This window comes from Oncorhynchus mykiss, chromosome 10, assembly GCF_013265735.2.
Source record: "Oncorhynchus mykiss isolate Arlee chromosome 10, USDA_OmykA_1.1, whole genome shotgun sequence".
NCBI classification, from domain to species: Eukaryota; Metazoa; Chordata; class Actinopteri; order Salmoniformes; family Salmonidae; genus Oncorhynchus; species Oncorhynchus mykiss.
In genome coordinates, this window is record NC_048574.1 from 63,911,342 (window position 1) to 63,932,615 (window position 21,274).

At 41.9% G+C, this 21,274-nt stretch overlaps 2 protein-coding genes across 4 annotated transcripts in view; both read left to right on the forward strand.

The window, feature by feature from the left end:
• Nucleotides 1-1,667, forward strand: part of LOC110534625 — a 32,193-nt gene extending 30,526 nt beyond the window's left edge. For all 3 annotated transcript variants that reach the window (XM_036934489.1, XM_036934490.1, XM_021619543.2), the window contains exon 6: nt 98-1,667. In XM_036934489.1, coding sequence (XP_036790384.1) covers nt 98-1,053 — 956 coding nt within the window. In that variant the 3' untranslated portion in view covers nt 1,054-1,667. The remainder of the gene's footprint in view (nt 1-97) is intronic.
• Nucleotides 1,668-2,817: 1,150 nt separating this feature from the next.
• The window catches only part of LOC110534652, a 30,583-nt gene continuing 12,126 nt past the window's right edge, over nt 2,818-21,274 (forward strand). Inside the window, exons 1-6 of the mRNA XM_021619577.2 lie at nt 2,818-4,035; nt 4,443-4,573; nt 7,728-7,919; nt 12,931-12,933; nt 17,380-17,541; nt 17,920-18,031. Coding sequence (XP_021475252.2) covers nt 3,774-4,035; nt 4,443-4,573; nt 7,728-7,919; nt 12,931-12,933; nt 17,380-17,541; nt 17,920-18,031 — 862 coding nt within the window. The 5' untranslated portion in view covers nt 2,818-3,773. The remainder of the gene's footprint in view (nt 4,036-4,442; nt 4,574-7,727; nt 7,920-12,930; nt 12,934-17,379; nt 17,542-17,919; nt 18,032-21,274) is intronic.

Sequence of the window (21,274 nt, forward strand, 5' to 3'; positions counted from 1 at the left end):
ACATTATGTATGAAAATTATTAGGTAATTGACAAAACTCAATATGTAGAGTTTTCTCTACATGTTTTTAAAGTATATTTTGTAACATCTTCCTGCAGATGGTTGGCTGGATGCTAACAGAGGAGACTGGGCGGCCATCTTGGATTCCCAGAACGGTGCAGTTAAAGGCTTAAGGGACAACATCACTGAGCAGGCCAGGACCAGAGGCGATATAATAGAGGTCAGTGGATGGGACAGCGTACTCAACTCCCGGCTGGGGAACACTGTTAACCACAACCAGAAACTGACAGTTGAACACAAAACAACCGAATTTAGTCTCCATGAAAACATACTGGCTGAGACCAGGGCGAGACGTAGATTTGGTCTGCAGGGTCGGGGAGGTGTCCGTATGCGGCTGGAGAGAACAGACACAGACTCCGCTAGTGATGCTCCGTCCTGCTCCTATAGTTGTGATTCAGAGAGACTGATGGCACCTCAGGTTAACCCCCTAACAGGTGCTGCCTTCAGTCTGCCTTCTATAGGATCTATCAACTGGAACATGGACCATGCGACAACACAGACACTCCCTGGAGCTTGTCCTCCTCACACTCTCCTAATGTTAAACCAGACCTCAGACAATGCCAGTGCCTCAACACTAAATGGCTACACAAGCCCATTGACAAATGACAGTAGTGGAGATGGAATCTGTAAAGCTGGCAGCGCTAAAGAGAAGCGCTTCCCATGTTCATTCTGTGGGAAAGCCTTCAGTTTTCCCAAACAGGTGGAGATCCACCAGAGGATGCACACTGGCGAGAAACCATTCAACTGTACCCAGTGTCAAATGCGCTTTGCCCGGGCTGGCCACCTGAAGAGCCATCAGAGAGTCCACACAGGGGAGAAACCCTTCAGCTGCCCCCAGTGTGAGAAGAGGTTCTCCCACCAGCACCAGCTGAAGAGGCACCTGAAGGTCCACACGGGAGAGAGGCCGTTTGCCTGTACGCACTGCGAGAAGAGGTACTCAGAGAGGAGCTACCTCAGGTTACACCTGCAAAAAATGCACACGGCCTGTGTGTAGTTCTATTTTGTTTTTTATTTATGTATTATTTACCTTTATTTAACTAGGCAAGTCAGTTAAGAATAAATTCTTATTTACAATGACAGCTTACTGGGGAACTGCCTTGTTCAGGGGCAGAACGACAGGTTTTTACCTTGTCAGCTCGGGGATTCGATCCTTTCGGTTACTGCCCCAACCAACGCTCTAACCACTAGGCTACCTGCCGCACCAAATTTAGTTTGTTTGTAATACATTCTGTTGGTTTTGGATGTAGTAGGGAACTGGATGAGGTGAACTAAGGAAAGAATGAGTATAATGAGGCAGAGTAGATGATATGGGGATAGTTGGTGTGATGGTGTCTGTAAAAATGCTTCCCTGATGAAATGACAACCTTGTACTGTTTGATGCTGGTGTTTTATAGTGAGATAATGATAGTGCCTTAATTCATGTTTACTTGAAATTAAGTAGTGAAGCTGTGTGTAATGTAATGTTGAACCTTTTCCAAAGTATTCTAAAATTCATTTTATCAAAGCGATGGTAACAGATTTATAGAAAAGGTCAAGTGTTACCATAGTGAGAAGTTATTCTACTTGTGATTGCTATTTTGTTTAAATGAAATACAAAATTGACTCTGCTGAATGACTTGGCTATTTTGTATAATTTTTTTATATAAATATGTATACATTTTGTTATAATAAACTCCAATGGCTCCATATTGTAAGGCACTTGAATCAGTGTTAGAGTTGGCTTGACTGTGGTTAACGTTTTATAATATGTCATGTTTCTGTGTGTACAGCAAAGTTTCTTATATAAAGCTTTATGCTTTTCCGTGCAATATTTGTTTGCAGTTTGTAGTCAATGAAGACCTGCTGATCTGGTGTTACTGGCAGAAGAAACTGGACCTATGAAGCAACTGGTCAGGACCATGGATCAGAAGATGTCGTTCTTCCTTCCCGAGTCAGAACAACGGTCCCAACCGCAAAGGACAGAGACTCCACCACAACCACTAGATAGAACACAACCGGTGGACAGGTGGACTGAACAACCTCACTCCTGGTGGTCATCAGAGAGACTGGGGGGTGTCCAGTCAGGGATCCAGTCTGCAGCCCAGACCCTTCTCTTCACAGTCTCAGTGCAGGGATGGAGCAGGGAATGGTGCTGATAGATAGTCCCTCCTGTTCCTATGATACAAACACCACAGTATCCATGATGAGCAGAGCAGATCACCCTGGGATTCAGAGGGAGCACCCCCCATCGACAGGACAGCAGTGGATAAGGTGGAAAGTTCCTCGGCGTACACATCACAGACAAACTGAAATGGTACACCCATACAGACAGCATGGTGAAGAAGGCGCAATAGCACCTCTTCAACCTCAGGGGGCTGAAGAAGTTTGGCTTGTCACCTAAAACCCTCACAAGCTTTTACAGATGCACAATTGAAAGCATTCTGTCGGGCTGTATCACCACCTGGTACGGCAACCGCCCTGCCCACAACCGCAAGGCTCTCCAGAGGATGATGTGGTCTGCACAACGCATCACCGGGGGCAAACTACCTGCCCTCCAGGACACCCACAGCACCCGATGTTGCAGGAAGGCCAAAAAGATGAAGGACAACAACCACTAGACACTTCAATAATGTTTACATATCTTGCATTACTCATCTCATATGTATATACTGTATTTTATACCATCTATTGCATCTTGCCTATGCCGCTTGTGATGGTTAATTTCTATATTATCAAATGAGCAGAAACAAACTTATCACACAAGTCAGAGTTATACTTAAACTGAATCTTTATTTGTGAGAGCTCTGCAACAGCGATGGCTGGTTGACAAACCACCCTCAGATGATTTGTTGAGAGCCACGACACAAAGGCTACTAAATTATTTTCTAGCAAAGATCCACACCCTAGTCGACATGACAATCAACAGATGTGTGGAATGGGTCACACAGTGAGACTTGATAAATGAGAAAGGAGTATCCCACAGCCAGATAGCATTTGCTATGAAGACTGTTCTTATTGTTCAGTTTGGGCCCCTAAGACGAGGCTCCGATCGTTCCTGGTACTTCATAGCACAAAAACACCAACTCATTCTATTGGCAAAAATCAATTGTTAACTCCAGATACTCCCATCTCAAGTAAAACCCCTTCTTGGCCACACTCCTGGACAAGCTCACTGAGGGGAGTGAGCCTCTAGGTCATACCCCTCATTAATTAATACTTTGTTAACTTGTCATTTGAAACAGGCTTGTGTAAAATACCTGTTTTTACAGCGACCGTAAGCCTAGGCTAGAACAAGGACTTGAATATTTACCTTACTGAGTAGATGGAATAAAGTAATTATTATTTTATATTCTTGCTAACACACTGTTCGTTCTAAACAAGTATTCTCTGAACTTGAAAGATAGTGATCACGAACAGGAGATTTGATATGTAACGTAATAATCAGTACCGTATTTCAAAGAACAAGGCGCATACCTTTTTCAGTTAACCACAGCCTTTGAGCTATGATGCCAACCAATAAGATTCTTTCTCTTCAGTGTAGGCGGAAGTGAACAGTTACCCAAAACAATTATCACGATAGCGTTTTTAGTATTGTTATTTAGACGTTTATTAACACCTTGGAACTCAAAATATGCCTAACTGCACAGAATTACATACCTCAGGTAGTGTTTATTTCGCGTTGGAGACAGGACTCGGTTGCTAGATGTTCTAGGCAAGGCTAGCTAGCTGCTAACAATGGCTAACTGTATGGTTTTTCACACTCAAATAGCCTCCGTCATGGAGGTGCTAGCGAATGCCGCTGTGGCAGAGATCTGTAAACTCGTAGATGACGACTATGCAGTATTTCGTTTGGAAATTACTCAAAGCCAGAAAGAAAACAGGGCATTGCGGAGGAAACTACAGCTGCTGGAACTGAAGGTGACACGGGAGCGCGCAGAGAGGACCATTCGTCCTAGAAGTGTCAAGATCCTCGACCGATACAGAGGAATGGCAAGAGGTACATTTTGCAGAAGGCCGAAGTTGCGCTGCACGTCGCCCCAATCCCCTCTGCGCATGTGTGACCTTAGATGTGTTAAACACGTACTGTAGTGTAGATGGTTAACCAGAATTGGATCTTGGTAATTTTTTTGACAGTATGCAATAACTCCCCAGAGTACTTGGCTGTCTTGCGCAAAGACACTATCATATTGTAACCAGATTTTTGTTTACTACACTAATATTTACCCAATGAAAACAATGTAATGCATGGAACAAATTACATCAATCAATAAATAGTATATCAAGGAGTTAGAAGTGTTACCCTACATCCTTGCCAATTCTAGACATTATCAATGGTGTATAATATACCGTTGAGCATTGACAATACCCAACCTAACCACGTCTTTCCCCCAATCACTCTCTTAGGTGAAGGACATCTCACTGTAGGCCACAGGAGCGTTGTGAAGCCAGCCGGACACAATACATGGCGAGATGACCAACCAATCACTGTTGATGAGGGGAGTGGAACCTCAACCCAGCATGTTATCATGATTGAGGTTAGTGTCATAGTGTAAAAAAAAATATTACTTTGTTAATCAAATGTGGCCCATTTATTTCAGGAAGACTCATCTCAGCTATTCACTTGATTACATGTATCTGCCATAGGGGAGCTTGTGAGACTTCTCTGACACAGTGTTTTTGCTGCAGTCATTTATCTGTGGCACTGCGCAACAGCAAAGAAATATGGAACATGAAAAGAATATGTCTGCCTAGGCGCACTTTAAAGATTCTAGAACAGTACACATTTACTTTGCCTCTGCAAACAAAACGAGCAATGCATGACAACCCCATAGTAGAATAGTTTCTCTTTACCTAGTCGGCTTGTTGTTGTGTGTTCTATGTGAGAGAGATATTCCTCTCGAGGCGCATTCAAGTTATGAGTGCCATAGGGCGAAAAACATGAATTCTGATAGGCAGTCAATGCATAACAATTCTTGCAATTACTGGGAAAACAGCAGTTGTAATGGACTTTGTTAAAAACAGAGAGATCCCAATTTTCCATTCCAACTTTATTTATTTCTCAACTCCTTAGCGAACTGCACAATTTTAAACCCATAGTTTTTAGCAGTGGCATGGTTAAGCACATTCCTGCTCCAATTCCCTGTGAGTGTATAGGGGAGAGTGGGGCTAAATGTAACATGGGTCAATTGTAGGGTAACTTGGGGTAAAACACAACCCTTCCTCAAAATATTTTTGGGGAATTACTTACATATTTTTTTGATGAGACAGACAACATTTTTAGTTGAGCAAGAGTAGTGGCAACCAGGGAAAGTGTTGGGGTAGATAGTGACATGAAATGGTTTCTGGGGGGGGGGGGGGTTACTCCAAGTTATCATAAGAGGTAGGCCTATATTATATTTGCTGTGTAATTCATGTTTTATGGGACATAACATTCAGCAATAGGATGCTAACTAGCTAAAAGATTCCATATTTGGAATCTAGCTAATGATTAGCCCAATAGGGTAAATGCAGATGGCAACCCCATGCTTCAGCCTATTTATTTATAGCCACTATGCTGCATCAGTTGGGCTACAGGTGTTAATGCTTATTGCTAAAAGCACATTTGATAATATGGACCATGCATAGGTTATATTTATGGTCCAATATGTTAAAATAAAATCTTGGTCAACCGAGAGTCATCCTGTTATTTCAACCAATCGATTGGTTGAAATGTTTAAACTTATTTTTCCATATATTTTTGAATAAAGCTTATCTAATGCTTTAAGCACATTGTTTGATTCAATAATTAAGACACACAAATTACTCAAGATCCTGATGATCACACTGTGCAACAACAAAAAAGAAGACATGGAGTGGCTCTCTACTGCAGTGAAAAGGCACCAGAGGCACAGCATGTGTTTATTGCGCTGTCGGTGCTGATGCTGCAACCTCATTTCAGCCATTTAGTTTCTTACTTGTTTCTGACTGAAAAGTTAGAAAAACATTCCCTATTCCCTCAACCCTTGCTCTCTTTACGTGAAACATGTAAGCATCACATGCAACCAATAGGGCCTGACCTATAGCCTATCATAATGATGTCAATAAATTGGTTATAACAAACTACGAAAACAGTAACAAGTGACAGCAAAATGGATGCGGAGGATGTGAAAAATATGGGTGAATGTTTACTGGTTGCTCAGGAGGTAAAGGGGAAGTCAGATCTGTGGAAGACATTTGACTTAGTTGTGGAAGCTACTGGAGATCAATAAAAATTAGGGTCTAGGAGCAAGCGCTGCATGAGTTATGTGTGCCAAACAGTTGCTGTTAGATTACAATATTATTATTTTTTCTGACCATTTGAACAGTGTAAACAACACTAAATAACAACACTAATGATTTATAAATCCTTTATTACAGCAGACTAAAAACAGTTGCATGCATTTGTGAATTGCAGTTTATTTCTTGTTTAGGCTAATTATTCAAAGCTGCCTTTGTTATTTAATTTAAAACTAAAATGCTTGATTGCATTCCAAAGCATGAATGTCTCGTATGCTGTGTGATGGCATGAACAAGGGACTCATTGATTGATTATATGGTAGCCTATATATTGAAATATAGGGCTAAGTAAGTTACGTATTAAGACTAAACAGGATGTGCTCTTAGGTCTGTAGCTGGTACAAGGCTACTATACAAAGACGACTAATGATAATGACATTACGTATTATAATGATGATCATAATAATAATTGTAATAATAACAATAAGAAATTCAAGAAAGTGTAGGGTATAGGAGCGAGAGCTGCTTGCATATTATGTGTGACAAACAGGTGTTGTTAGATTACAATATTATTTTTCTGGCTGTTTGGAACAGTGTAAACAACACTAAATAAATAAGAAATGCCAGTCTGTTGTAAAGCCTTTATTAAAGCATAGCAAAGATTAAAATCAGCCAAATCTGTGAAATTGCTTTATCCAACATGTTGGGGTTTCCTCTCTCTTCAACTTTCTTAGACAATTAGGCTAAGGCAAGGGCTGTTTCCTCATCTCTGCTGCTGCTGCCTCCGCCGCATGGGTTCTCAATCCCAATATGCTGGTCAACTTTGCTATTATGCACATAACAACATAGGGAAAGGCAGCCAATGGGGAAAGGCGCCAATTCTACGGCGCACTGAAGATTATGTGGACAGCGACCGTATCCAACACGGGAAAAAGTGCATTTGTTGTCAAATATTATTTGATTTATTAGTGTTAAACCATTTAATTTTTACATAATATAGCCATATACAACTTCAATATCACATTTCTTAGAGTGATGGACTGTGCTATCCCCGTGGCCTCTGCAATGGATGAAACAGGCGCGAATCAGACAGGTGTCTTGTGCACCATGAAAAAAACGAAACATTTAGACTGCTCGACTAAAGAAATCTCGGTCGACCGACAGCCTATAGACCAGACAATTGATCAGTCGACTAAATGGGGTCAGCCCTAAAATAATTTAAACAAATAATTGTACAAATATGTTATTGGGGCCCATTTATGAAGGTATAAATTATATTTTAAATGGTGTCAGCATCATTTTATTTTCATTCATTTTGGATTATAATTCAACCTTTCCCCCCACTGCTACTAATTTTGCCAGAGGAAACACTGCTACGACATTGTTATCCATTTCTACTCATGTACCTGTAATAACCTCCTCTCTTCTTGTCAGTCTGCAGATGCAGAAGCTGCAGGTCCTGGAGGATTGTCTCTGGTCAAGCAGGAGAGGACTGAAGGAGACGACCCACAACACAGCAGAGACATCCAGACTGGAGCAGCGGCTGGAGTGGTGCACCCTGTAGTCACTGAGGACCTATCCACCGCCGCCACGCCCCAACCCAGGACCGGACGCAGCATCGCGGAGGTCAGTGGAAAGCCGAACGACGTCCTCAAGACAGAGACGGACACAGGGACTTTAACTGTCACAAAAAGGCTCTTACACACAGGATCTGACCACAGATCAGACACAGAGAGACTGGGGCTGGGGAGACTGGGCTGTCCTCCTGCTCCCGCCTCAGAGTATTTACTTTACGGTGACTTGAAGACAGTTCATTCCCATCTGGACTCAGGTGACGTGTTAGAAGCTGGCAATGATCCGTCTTGTTCTTACACTACAGAGATGGAACCTGTCAACATGGCCTTGGGTTTAGAGACACAGACTGATCAGTCTAGAGAGGACTGGAACCGGTACAGTAGAAGTATATACTCTGAAGGGTGCCTAGATAAGAAAGGGGAGGTTATAGTGGTAGATGAGGTGACTGTGAAAGTAGAGGGTAATACTCCTCCCACATGGAATGCAGATAGTCACCTAGGAGATGGATACTCACAGGGCAGAGATTTCTTAGATTATAGGGAAAGTTTAGAGACAAATCCAAATGTCGCGACCCACTCCCCTTTACACACGCTCAGGGATCGCGACCCAGTGTTCACATCAATGGGGCCTTCCGATTCACATAGCCGCGTCCTTTTCGATCAGGTATTGAACTCAATCGAAAGGGCTAGAGCCCAGGTTCAGGAAAGGGGAGCAACATCAGGCAGTAGTAAAAAGAAACAGTTCCTCTGCATGTTCTGTAACAAAGGCTTCAGCTGCCCCCAGAAGGTGGAGATCCACCAGAGGGTCCACACAGGGGTGAAACCCTTCAGCTGTGCCCAGTGTCACATGCGCTTCGCAGAGGCTGGCACACTGAAGAGGCACCAGAGGGTCCACACAGGGGAGAAACCCTTCGTCTGCCACGTGTGCCGGGCCAGTTTCTCACACTCATTCAACCTGAAGAGACACCAGAGGGTCCACACAGGGGAGAATCATACAGCTGCCCCCAGTGTGAGAAGTTCTCCCACCAGCACCAGCTGAAGATGCACCTATAGGTCCACATGGGAGAGAGGCCGTTTGCCTATACGCACTGCGGGAAGAGGTTCTCAGAGAGGAGCGACCTCAGAATACAACAGCAGAAAAAACATTCCACTCTATAACATAGAAAGTCACCATTCGACTTCATTGCTTCTGACGTTTAGATCAAACCCTGCATTAAAGACAAAGATTAATTTTCATTGTTGCAGAAAAGATCCACAGATGCATTTGGATTAACGACAGTAACAGGTTTCAGTGTTGAATATATCTGAGTAGAATATTTCATCCAGACATTGTGTGATATATATATATATATATATATATATATATATATATATATATAAGCCTAAAGAGTCTGTGACATATTGTGTTTGTACTGTGTAGACTATATGATGTTCACAAATGCCTATTTCATTACTTCCATTTAACTACTAATTTTTTTATATTTTTTTTCCCCCCAAGACACTTTTAATGAGTATATTAATGCAGTTTATCAAATTCATGCAGATTTTTAGTTGAGACATGACATGTACAGTTGAAGTCGAAGTTTACATACATACACCTTACACATTAAACTCAGTTGTCCACAGTTCCTGACATTTAAACCTACTAAAAATTCCCTGTCTTAGGTCAGTTAGGATCATCACTTTATTTTAAGAATGTAAAATGTCAGAATTAGAGGTCGACCGATTAATCGGAATGGTCGATTAATTAGGGACGATTTCAAGTTTTCATAACAATCAGAAATCGGAATTTTTGGACACCGATTTTGCCATTTTTTTTTTATTTTTACAAAAAAACATTTTTACACCTTTATTTAACTAGGCAAGTCAGTTAAGAACACATTCTTATTTTCAATGATGGCCTAGGAACTGTGGGTTAACTGCCTTGATCAGGGGCAGAACGACAGATTTTTACCTTGTCAGCTCGGGGATACAATCTTGCAACCTTACAATTAACTAGTCCAACGCTCTAACCACTTGCCTCTCATTGCACTCCACGAGGAGCCTGCCTGTTACGCGAATGCAGTAAGAAGCCAAGGTAAGTTTCTAACTAGCGTTAAACTTATCTTATAAAAAACAATCAATCAATCAATCATAATCACTAGTTAACTACACATGGTTGATGATATTACTAGTTTATCTAGCGTGTCCTGCGTTGCATATAATCGATGCGGTGCGCATTCGCGAAAAAGTACTGTCATTGCTCCACCATGTACCTAGCCATAAACATCAATGCCTTTCTTAAAATCAATACACAAGTATATATTTTTAAACCTGCATATTTAGTTAATATTGCCTGCTAACATGAATTTCTTTAAACTAGGTAAATTGTGTCACTTCTCTTGCAACAGTCAGGGTATATGCAGCAGTTTGGGCCGCCTAGCTCATTGCAAACTGTGTGAAGACCATTTCTTCCTAACAAAGACAGCCAACTTCGCCAAATGGGGGATGATTTAACAAAAGCGCATTTGCGAAAAAAGCACAATCGTTGCACGACTGTACCTAACCATAAACACCAATGCCTTTCTTAAAATCAATACACAGAAGTATATATTTTTAAACCTGCATATTTAGCTAAAAGAAATCCAGGTTAGCAGGCAATTTTAACCAGGTTAAATTGTGTCACTTCTCTTGCGTTCATTGCACGCAGAGTCAGGGTATATGCAACAGTTTGGGCCGCCTGGCTCGTTGCGAACGAATTTGCCAGAATTGTACGTTATTATGACATAACATTGAAGGTTGTACAATGTAACAGCAATATTTAGACTTGGAGATGCCATCCGTTAGATAAAATACGTAACGGTTCAGTATTTTGCGGAAATAATAAATGTTTTGTTTTCGAAATTATAGTTTCGGGATTCGACCATATTAATGACAAAAGGCTTGTATTTCTGTGTGTCATGTTATAATTAAGTCTATGATTTGATATTTGATAGAGCAGTCTGACTGAGCGATGATAGGCAGCAGCAGGCTCATAAGCATTCATTCAAACAGCACTTTTGTGCGTTTTGCCAGCACAAAAAAGAAAAACATATCTGGCTTTAGTGTGTAAGCCTAAGCTTTAATTGTATGTACACCAAACAACCTATACACCAAGGGGCAGAAAAGGTTAAACCTGCAATGCGACCCAACCAAATTCACATAGAAATGTGTGTTATCGATCTGTCATTCTCATTTAAAGCAAGTTTAAGAAGCGGTATGTTCTATTTGTGCTATTTCTATACTTCCCGATTTTAAGTTTCATTTTTGAGTCTTTAACTTTCATTTTTTTACACCAGCTTCAACAAGCTGGAAATACAACATTTTTGGTTATGGAAAATGTATTTCTCAGCGGTTTAGATGGTGCAATGATTCTCTACACTATACTTGCTTGTTTTGTCACAAACTGAAATTAGGCAAACTATTACAATTTTAGCAACCAGGAAAGGTCGGAGCGATTTATGCGTAGTTCATCTTTTAGGCTAAAAGCTGCAAAATGGATTGTTGAAAATTAAGAGGGAGAGCTTGAAAAGTAATGTTTGGGAAAGATTTGGTTTAGCGGTAAAAGAGGATGATAGCGGATGTTATGTTATTCGTGATGATTATGGGACTTCAAATAGGCCTATGGCAGGTCAAGGGAACTATAGCTTACTGTTCAGATGGGTTCAATGGAAACTGAAATCTGGACACTGACTGTAAACTCTCACATAGCCTTAATATTAACTCCTGCAGAATTACAGTGACTTCGGGAAGTATTCAGACCCCTTGACTTTTTCCACGTTTTGGTACATTACAGCCTTATTCTAAAATTGATTACATCGTTTTTCCCCTCAATCTACACACAATACCCCATAATGACAAAAGAAACAGGTTTTTAGAATGTTTGCAAATTATTACAAATAAAAAACATATCACATTTACATAAGTATTCCGACTCTTTACTCAGTACTTTGTAGAAGCACCTTTGGCAGCGATTACAGCATTGAGTCAACGCTTCAAGTTTGGCACACCTGTATTTGGGGAGTTTCTCCCATTCTTTTCTGCAGATCCTCTCGCTCTGTCAGGTTGGATTGGGAGCATCGCTGCACAGCTATCTTCAGGTCTCTCCAGAGATATTCGATCAGGTTCAAGTCAGGGCTCTGGCTGGGTCACTCAGAGACTTGTCCCGAAGCCACTCCTGCGTTGTCTTGGCTGTGTCCTTAGGGTCATTGTCTTGTTGGAAGGTGAACTTTCGCCCCAGTCTGAGATCCTGAGTGCTCTGGAGCAGGTTTTCTTCAAAGATCTCTCTGTACTTTGTGCCGTTCATCTTTGTTTCAATACTGACTAGTCTCCCAGTCCCTGCCGCTGAAAAACATCCCCACCGCATGATGCTGCCACCACCATGCTTAACCGTAGGGATGGTGCCAGGTTTCCTCCAGACTTGGCAATCAGGCCAAAGAGTTCAATCTTGGTTTCATCAGACCAGAGAATCTTGTTTCTCATGGTCAGAGTCCTTTAGGTGCCTTTTGGCAAACTCCATGCAAGCTGTTGGGCCTTTTACTGAGGAGTGGCTTCCGTCTGACCACTCTACCATAAAGGCCTGATTGGTGGAGTGCTGCAGAGATGGTTTTCCTTCTGGAAGTTTCTACCATCGCCCATTTGGAAAAGGAAAATGCAATAAATATTTACTCTGAGCTGCTCTTTGATCGGTTGGTCGTAGATGGGAGGCCGGATTGTCCAGCATGGATCTCTGGTCCTCTGAAGACTGTCTAGTGGCGAACTGGGGCGTGGTAGAATGGATACATCATCCGTCCTTTCCTAGCCCACGTTTACAGCGACTGCTGCTAACTCAATGGATAGGGGGTATCACTTCTGGAGTGAATAAGAGTTCAAAGTTCATACCAAGTTGCCATACTTTAAGCTCATGCTATATTCTGGCTGGTATAGTCGAAATTCATCCTTTCGGCGTGTTGACCGTCATCTTCACGTTGAAATTCGATGCTGATTTTGTTAGGTTATCAGAGCCCTTTTAACGTAGGACCGTCGCCCTAACGTCCTCTGAACAGGAAGTTACATTTTCGTCAAGGGGCTTATATAGGATTGGGAAAGAGGGCTGTGTTTCATATTTTTCAACCCATGTATGTTCACTTGGGCGGGGCCTCTGAGTGAGCAGAGTGGTGTTCTTCTGACAAACCGTTCTCTCATTAATTAAGAAGCTAAAAATTACATTTAATCTTTTCACAAATAGTTTCATATTTAAACATTTAAATTGCACAACAATTCCATGTGAATCTGATAACTAGAAGGTGTAGATTTTCCAAGATACAGTTTGTCATCCTATCATCAGTAATCATGTCTCAGACGCCAACTGAACTGACATCATATTCATGAAGTCCCAATGCATATTTTCAACTGGTTGGATTACCGAAATATGGTTCCGTTTCCCATCTTTTGATGTCACCAGAATCTCTTTGTTAACAAAGGGAATTTCAATAGTCACATCGGTAGAGTAGAGAGAGGAAAAAGGGGAAAGGTATTTATGGGGGTCATAAACCTCCCCCATCAAGCCAGCGTCATGACATAGTCTTAACTCTACCTACATGTACATACTACTTCAACTAACCGGTGCCCCCGCCCATTGACTCTGTACCGGCACCCCCCTGTACAGTGGGGCAAGAAAGTATTTAGTCAGCCACCAATTGTGCAAGTTCTCCCACTTAAAAATATGAGAGGCCTGTAATTTTCATCATAGGTACACTTCAACTATGACAGACAAAATGAGAAAAACAAATCCAGAAAATCACATTGTAGGATTTTTTATGACATTATTTGCAAATTATGGTGGAAAACTTTTGTTATTGACCAAATACTTATTTATCTCAATACTTTGTTATATATACCCTTTGTTGGCAATGACAGAGGTCAAACGTTTTCTGTAAGTCTTCACAAGGTTTTCACACACTGTTGCTGGTATTTTGGCCCATTCCTCCATGCAGATCTCCTCTAGAGCAGTGATGTTTTGGGGCTGTTGCTGGGCAACACGGACTTTCAACTCCCTCCAAAGATTTTCTATGGGGTTGAGATCTGGAGACTGGCTAGGCCACTCCAGGACCTTGAAATGCTTCTTACGAAGCCACTCCTTTGTTGCCCGGGTGGTGTGTTTGTGATCATTGTCATGATGGAAGGAGGTTTTCACTCAAAATCTCACGACACATGGCCCCATTCATTCTTTCCTTTACACGGATCAGTCGTCCTGGTCCCTTTGCAGAAAAACAGCCCCGAAGCATGATGTTTCCACCCCCATGCTTCACAGTAGGTATGGTGTTCTTTGGATGCAACTCAGCATTCTTTGTCCTCCAAACACGATGAGTTGAGTTTTACCAAAAAGTTATATTTTGGTTTCATCTGACCATATGACATTCTCCCAATCTTCTTCTGGATCATCCAAATGCTCTCTAGCAAACTTCAGACGGGCCTGGACATGTACGGGCTTAAGCAGGGGGACACGTCTGGCACTGCAGGATTTGAGTCCCTGGCGGCGTAGTGTGTTACTGATTGTAGGCTTTGTTACTTTGGTCCCAGCTCTCTGCAGGTCATTCACTAGGTCCCCCCGTGTGGTTCTGGGATTTTTGCTCACCGTTCTTGTGATCATTTTGACCCCACGGGGTGAGATCTTGCGTGGAGCCCCAGATCGAGGGAGATTATCAGTAGTCTTGTATGTCTTCCATTTCCTAATAATTGCTCCCACAGTTGATTTCTTCAAACCAAGCTGCTTACCTATTGCAGATTCAGTCTTCCCAGCCTGGTGCAGGTCTACAATTTTGTGACAGCTCTTTGGTCTTGGCTATAGTGGAGTTTGGAGTGTGACTGTTTGAGGTTGTGGACAGGTGTCTTTTATACTGATAACAAGTTCAAACAGGTGCCATTAATACGGGTAACGAGTGGAGGACAGAGGAGCCTCTTGAAGAAGAAGTTACAGGTCTGTGAGAGCCAGAAATCTTGCTTGTTTGTAGGTGACCAAATACTTATTTCCCACCATAATTTGCAAATAAATTCATTAAAAATCCTACAATGTGATTTTCTGGATTTTTTTCCCTCATTTTGTCTGTCATAGTTGAAGTGTACCTATGATGAAAATTACAGGCCTCTCTCATCTTAAAGTGGGCGAACTTGCACAATTGGTGGCTGACTAAATACTTTTTTGCCCCACTGTATATATTGTTATTTTTTTTACTGCTCTTTAATTACTTGTTACTTTTATCTCTTATTCTTATCCATATTTTTTGAAACTGCACTGTTGGTTAGGGGCTCGTAAGTAAGCATTTCACCTGTTGTATTCACCGCATGTGGCTAATAAAATTAGATTTTATAGCAACGGGTCTGAATACTTACAGTACCAGTCAAAAGTTTGGACACACCTACTTATTCAAGGTTTTTATCTATTTGTAATATTTTCTACATTATAGAATAATAGTGAAGAAATCAATACTATGAAATAACCCAAAAAAAGTAAACAAATCAAAGTATATTCTATATTTTAGATTCTTCAAAGTAGCCACCCGTTGCCTTGATGACAGCTTTGCACACTCTTGGCATTCTCTCAACCAGCTTCATGAAGAATGCTTTTCCAATAGTCTTGAAGGAGTTCCCACGTATGCTGAGCACTTGTTGGCTGCTTTTCCTTCACTCTGCGGTCCAACTCTTCTCAAACCATCTCAATTGGGTTGATTGAGGTAAGGTGATTATGGAGGCCAGGTCATCTGATGCAGCATACCATCACTCTCCTTCTTGGTCAAATAGCCCTTACACAGCCTGGAGGTGTGTTTTGGGTCATTGTCCTGTTGAAAAACAAATGATAGTCCCACTAAGCGCAAACCAGATGGCATCCCATCTTGGCGCAAACCAGATGGGATGGCGTATCGCTGCAGAATGCTGTGGTAGCCATGCTGGTTAAGTGTGCCTTCAATCCTGAACAAATCACTGACAGTGTCACCAGCAAAGCACCATCACACCTCCTCCTCCATGCTTCAAGGTGGGAACCACACATGCAGAGATCATTCGTTCGCCTACTCTGCGTCTCACAAAGACACGGCTGTTGGAACCAAAAAAGACTCATCATACCAAAGGACAGATTTCCACGGGTCTAATGTTCATGGCTCGTGTTTCTTGGCCCAAGCAAGTCTTTTCTTCTTATTGGTGTCCTTTAGTAGTGGTTTCTTTGCAGCAATTCGACCATGAAGGCCTGACACACACAGTCTCCTCTGAACAGTTGATGTTGAGATGTCTGTTACTTGAACTCTGTGAAGCATTTATTTGGGCTGCAATCTGAGGTGCAGTTACCTCTGCCGCAGAGGATAAATTCATTAGAGTTAACTCTGGGTCTGCCTTTCCTGTGGCGGTCCTCATGAAAGCCAGTTTCTTCATAGCGCTTGATGGTTTTTGCGACTGCACTTGAAGAGACTTTCAAAGTTGTTGTAATTTCCAGATTGACTGACCTTAATGTTTTAAAGAAATAATGGACTGTCATTTATCTTTGCTTATTTGAGCTGTTCTTGTCATTTGGAAATTTTCCTGAGAAATTCTTTGCATTTTCTCCCCGGTCCCTGAAAGTCTTTGCTCTGTGAAAGAAACTTCACCGATGTCAACTAGATAGAATGAATGCTTCAATCGATTTATGACATTCTGGTGAACAATGGTTTATTTTGTCTTCTACGGAAACATGTAATGACACAAGCAGCTTCTCTTCTATCTACACTGAAGAAAAATATAAATGCAACAAATAAAGTGTTGGTTTCATGAGCTGAAATAACAACTCCCAGAAATGTTCCATAAGCACAAAAATATTATTTATCTAATATTATTCATTTAGTGAGTGTGCACAATTGGCATACTGTTTGCAGGAATGTCCACCGGAGCTGTTGCCAGAGAATTTAATGTTAATTTCTCTACCGTTAGCCGCCTCCGTTTTAGAGAATTTGGCAGTAAGTCCAACCGGCCTCAGAACCGCAGACCACGGAGGGGGGGGGGGGACTCATTCTGATTGGCTGGGCCTGGCTCCCAAGTGGGTGGGCCTATGCCTTCCAAGGCCCATCCATGGCTGTGCCCCTGCTGTCATGTGAAATCCATAGATTAGGGCCTAATTTATTTATTTCAATTGACTGATTTCCTTATATGAACTGTAACTCAGTAAAATCTTTGAACAAAAATGTAAATGCAAAATGCAGCAATTTCAGTATAATTATTGACAAGTTGACTAACAAATAGCATACCAAAATGTTGGAAATTAGAAGCAGAATCAGGCAAAAAAAAACAAGACTGAGACTGTGTCAAAAACATTTTTGCCGTCTCTGACTAGCCTATAGTGCATTTTCTATATTTACGGTTATGGTCAGGTACGGGGCCTCTGATTTTCACTTTATCACATATGGTCAGGGTTATCAGCAATTGCTTGCTGGTGCGGGTGAACAAACCCGCATACCACTGTCTGTGTAATTTGTACCACCTCTCTCTTCCAGGAGGAGGGTCCAGAGGTGCTGCTGAGGGAGGAGGAGGGGTGTGAGGAGGGTCTGGGGAACCCTGAGGAGACCATGGTCATGGAGGACAACCAGACTACACCTCCTCCTGCACCCAAAGAGGCACCAGCTGAGCAGCACAGGACCACACACAGTCTCACTGAGGTGAGCCCACTGTGAACTACTGTCTGAATGGTATTAGGTCGGGCCGTATCCACAAAGCCTCTGAGTAGGAGTGCTGATCTAAGGTCAGTTTAGCCTTTTAGCTTATACTGAATAAGATTTAATGGAAAGATCCTAGATCAGCACTTCTACTCTGAGACTCTTTGTAGATATGGGTCCAGGTCTTGATTGATTTTGTCTTAAGTGTGGGACTGTGCCTTTGAATTATCAAACCATTAAAGATTGTCAAGTAATCAAATCAACTAATAAGTTTGCATAGTATAACATTTGCTTGCATTGCCCAATCAAAAGATGCTCCATAGCAGGGTGCTCATATCAGATATCTTGATCCAACATCCTCTCACTCTGTATCTCTTACAGTCAGTAGACATGGAGGATGGGAAACCTGATCTGCTGCTGGTCAAAGAGGAGACGATAGAGGATGGACCAGAGAGCATTGACCTGCTGAGTGGACTAAAGATGGGGGAGCAAGGTAAGAGAGAAATTAACTTGTGTTTACATACAAAAACACACATAATGTATGAACTTGACCAGATAATTGACTCAAAAAAATATCCATATGTAGAGTTCTCTGTCATGTTTGTAAAGTCTATTTTCTAACCTCTTCCTGCAGGTGGTTGGTTGGAGGCTAACAGGGGAGACTGGGCGACCATATTAGATTCCCAGACTGGTGCGGCTAGGTCAGTGGATGGGACAGCATCCTGCATTCTGGGCTGGGGAACAACACTGTTAATCACAACCAGAAACACAAAACAACATATCCATAACAACAGACTGGCTGAGACCAGGGCGAGGCAACAACACAGAGAGGAGCTACCTCAGGATACACCAGCAGAAAATGATTAGTGTCTGGTGAGAAGTAGTAATACTAATAATAATACATGTATTTCTTTATTTTATATAGCGCTTTTCATACATAATCTCAGTCTCTTTTAAAAACTAAAACAAATTCAGAGAGCTGGCAGTTCATGGGAGACGGTCTTCCACAGCTACATGATGATGCAGTTCAGTAAAGGTGTAGCTTGATTGTAGGCAGCGTCGATGGTACAGCCAGGGAGGGAGACACATCAGTCAGACAGGCCCGACGCTTTATCAGGCACATCTGTCTCTGCAGTACACACCTCCTCCTCCTCCTCTGTAGGTAGGCTGGAACATCCACCACCTGGGTGATGAATCGGCAGCAATAAGTGCCTGAGAGACCACCACACACATCAGCAACAGTCTCCTACGAGGAGAGCCTCTGTCATTCCCTCATACCACAGTGCACATCTTTCCATGTAGTACTAGTTAGTTAGTGTGCAGTTAATTCTGTTGGTTTTGGATGTAGTAGGGAACTGGATGAGGTGAACTGAGGAAAGAATGAGTATGATGAGGCAGAGTAGATGATGTGTGATGGTGTCTGTAAAACTGCTTCACTGATGAAGAGTGACATAAGTCGACTATTAAGGTGCTAGATTTACAGAAAAGGTCATATTACCATAGAGAGAAAAGTTATTCTACTTGTCACATGTATGGTTTTGTGCAATAAAAGTACTTTACTTCACATTATGAGTGTATAACCATTTAGTTGAAATTAAATACTAACTTGACTCTGTGCTGACAATTTTTGAAATAATTGCAGTGACTGAGTTTCCCTTCTCATTCGAACCAAAACATTATACTTCATTCTTGAATCAAGACATGGAAATATTTTACAATAAACTCAGATGGCTCAATATTGTTAGGTACTTGAATCACAGTGTTAGAGATGGGCTTAGGCCTCCTAAGTGGCGCAGCGGTCTAAGGCTGTGCCACTAGAGATTCTGGGTTCGAGTCCAGGTTCTGTTTCAGCTGGCCGCGACCAGGAGACCCATGGGGCGGCGCACAATTGGCCCAGCGTCGTCCGGGTTAGGGGAGGGTTTGGTCGGCAGTAATGTCGCGCACTTAGCAACTCCTGTGGCGGGCCGGGTGCAGTGCACGCTGACACCGTCGCCAGGTGTATGGTGTTTCCTCTGACACATTGGTGCGACTGACTTCCGGGTTAAGAGGGCATTGTGTCAAGAAGTACTGCGGTTGGGTTGTGTTTTGGAAGACGCACGGCTCTCGACCTTCACCTCTCCCGAGTCTGTACGGGACTTGCAGCGATGAGACAATTAACTACCAATTGGATACCACGAAAAAGGGGCAAAAGAAGAAAACATAATTATTTAAAATTTTTAAGATGGGTTTGACTGTTTTAACATTTTATATTGGGGTGCCAGGACAGAGAAGAGCTTTGAGAAGAGCTTTGACTTGGCTGAGTGGGAGCTGATCCCCTGTAGGGGTGGGACAGACAAGAGACCTGAGGTGGCTCAGGTTCGGGTGTAGGGTTTTCGCATAGCCTGAAGGTAGGAAGGGGCAGTTCACCTTGCTGCTCTGCAAGCACCTTGGTCTTGTTGGGGAGGTGACAAAACCTTTTTTGAGAGGAAACTATCTTGTTTGCCTCACATCTTAATTCAACTTGCAATAAAAATAAATTGTAGACTTTGAAAAACATTACTCTGGTTGAAAATGAGCAGAAACAAATGTTTACAGAGCAAAAGGGGAAGATTTTAACAGTGCTGAAACATGAGTATAACACCTTACTACGATGTAATTTATAATGCATCACACAAGAGTAACATACTATTCTGAAGGGGAGAATGATAGTAGACTTTTGGCTGCAAGGCTTAGGAAACATTTCATCCAAGCCTTGATGTTTACAACGTTCCTCAAAACAAGGATGTCCATTATCACCAATGCTCTTTGCCCTGTCTTTAGAGCCCCTTTCTCAAGTGATCAGATTGGACCCACTTATTTCACTCATCAATATTAAAAAATTTGCAGCATAAAGTGTCACTATGCCGATGACGCTGTGTTTCTCAGAAGGCCCAAATTCCCTTTGACAGATTCTGAAATGTACTATTTTCAGTTTTTTTTTCTGGATACAAAATGGGCTTACCCCAATTAGTCCACTGGTCAATTGTTTGGTCGATAGGCTGTTGGTCATCAAATATTATTTTTGTAGAGCAGTTGCAAATATATATTTTTTTATAGGCACACAAGACACCGGTCTTATTCGCACCCATCTCAGTTCTCTCTCCTGCTCTCTCCTGCAAATTTGTGCACAATCATTGTTTCATAACTAAATTGTATACATTGTTTGCATATTTCAATTCCCCATTGCAGTAGTACATTTATTGTTAATTGCTAGAATTTCTAATCTACAATGTTTGTTTGGTTATGGTAATTTATGTTAATACATTCAATAGCCTATTATTATTCCAGTCTTTTACGGTCTCATTATCGGAGTGGACACGTTGTTTGCAGAGCGCACAACCTATGCTATGCTTGTGAGAAACAAGTTAAGTTTATTTTATTCCATTCACAGGTTTTGTCAATTTAGTCATTGTCTTCTGTTTGGAGCGCTCCTGTCAATGTCGAGAAAGGACGTGCACCTGATTAAGCATAGAACTAGGCCTATGGGCTGCGGCAAATGTAGACATATGAATGTGCCTATTTATGGATCTGATAGTATTTCTGATTGGCTTAAAGCACCACCACTTCTCAAAGCAATGTTTCCTTCACCTCAAACAGGAAGCAAACAAAGTCTGTTTTTACATCGACTGAGAAAGACAATAGTTCTTCAATGTATTTGGAATAAAATCCAGTTCTCTCCCTTTGATAACAACTCAGCGTGAAAGGTTAAAATGTCATT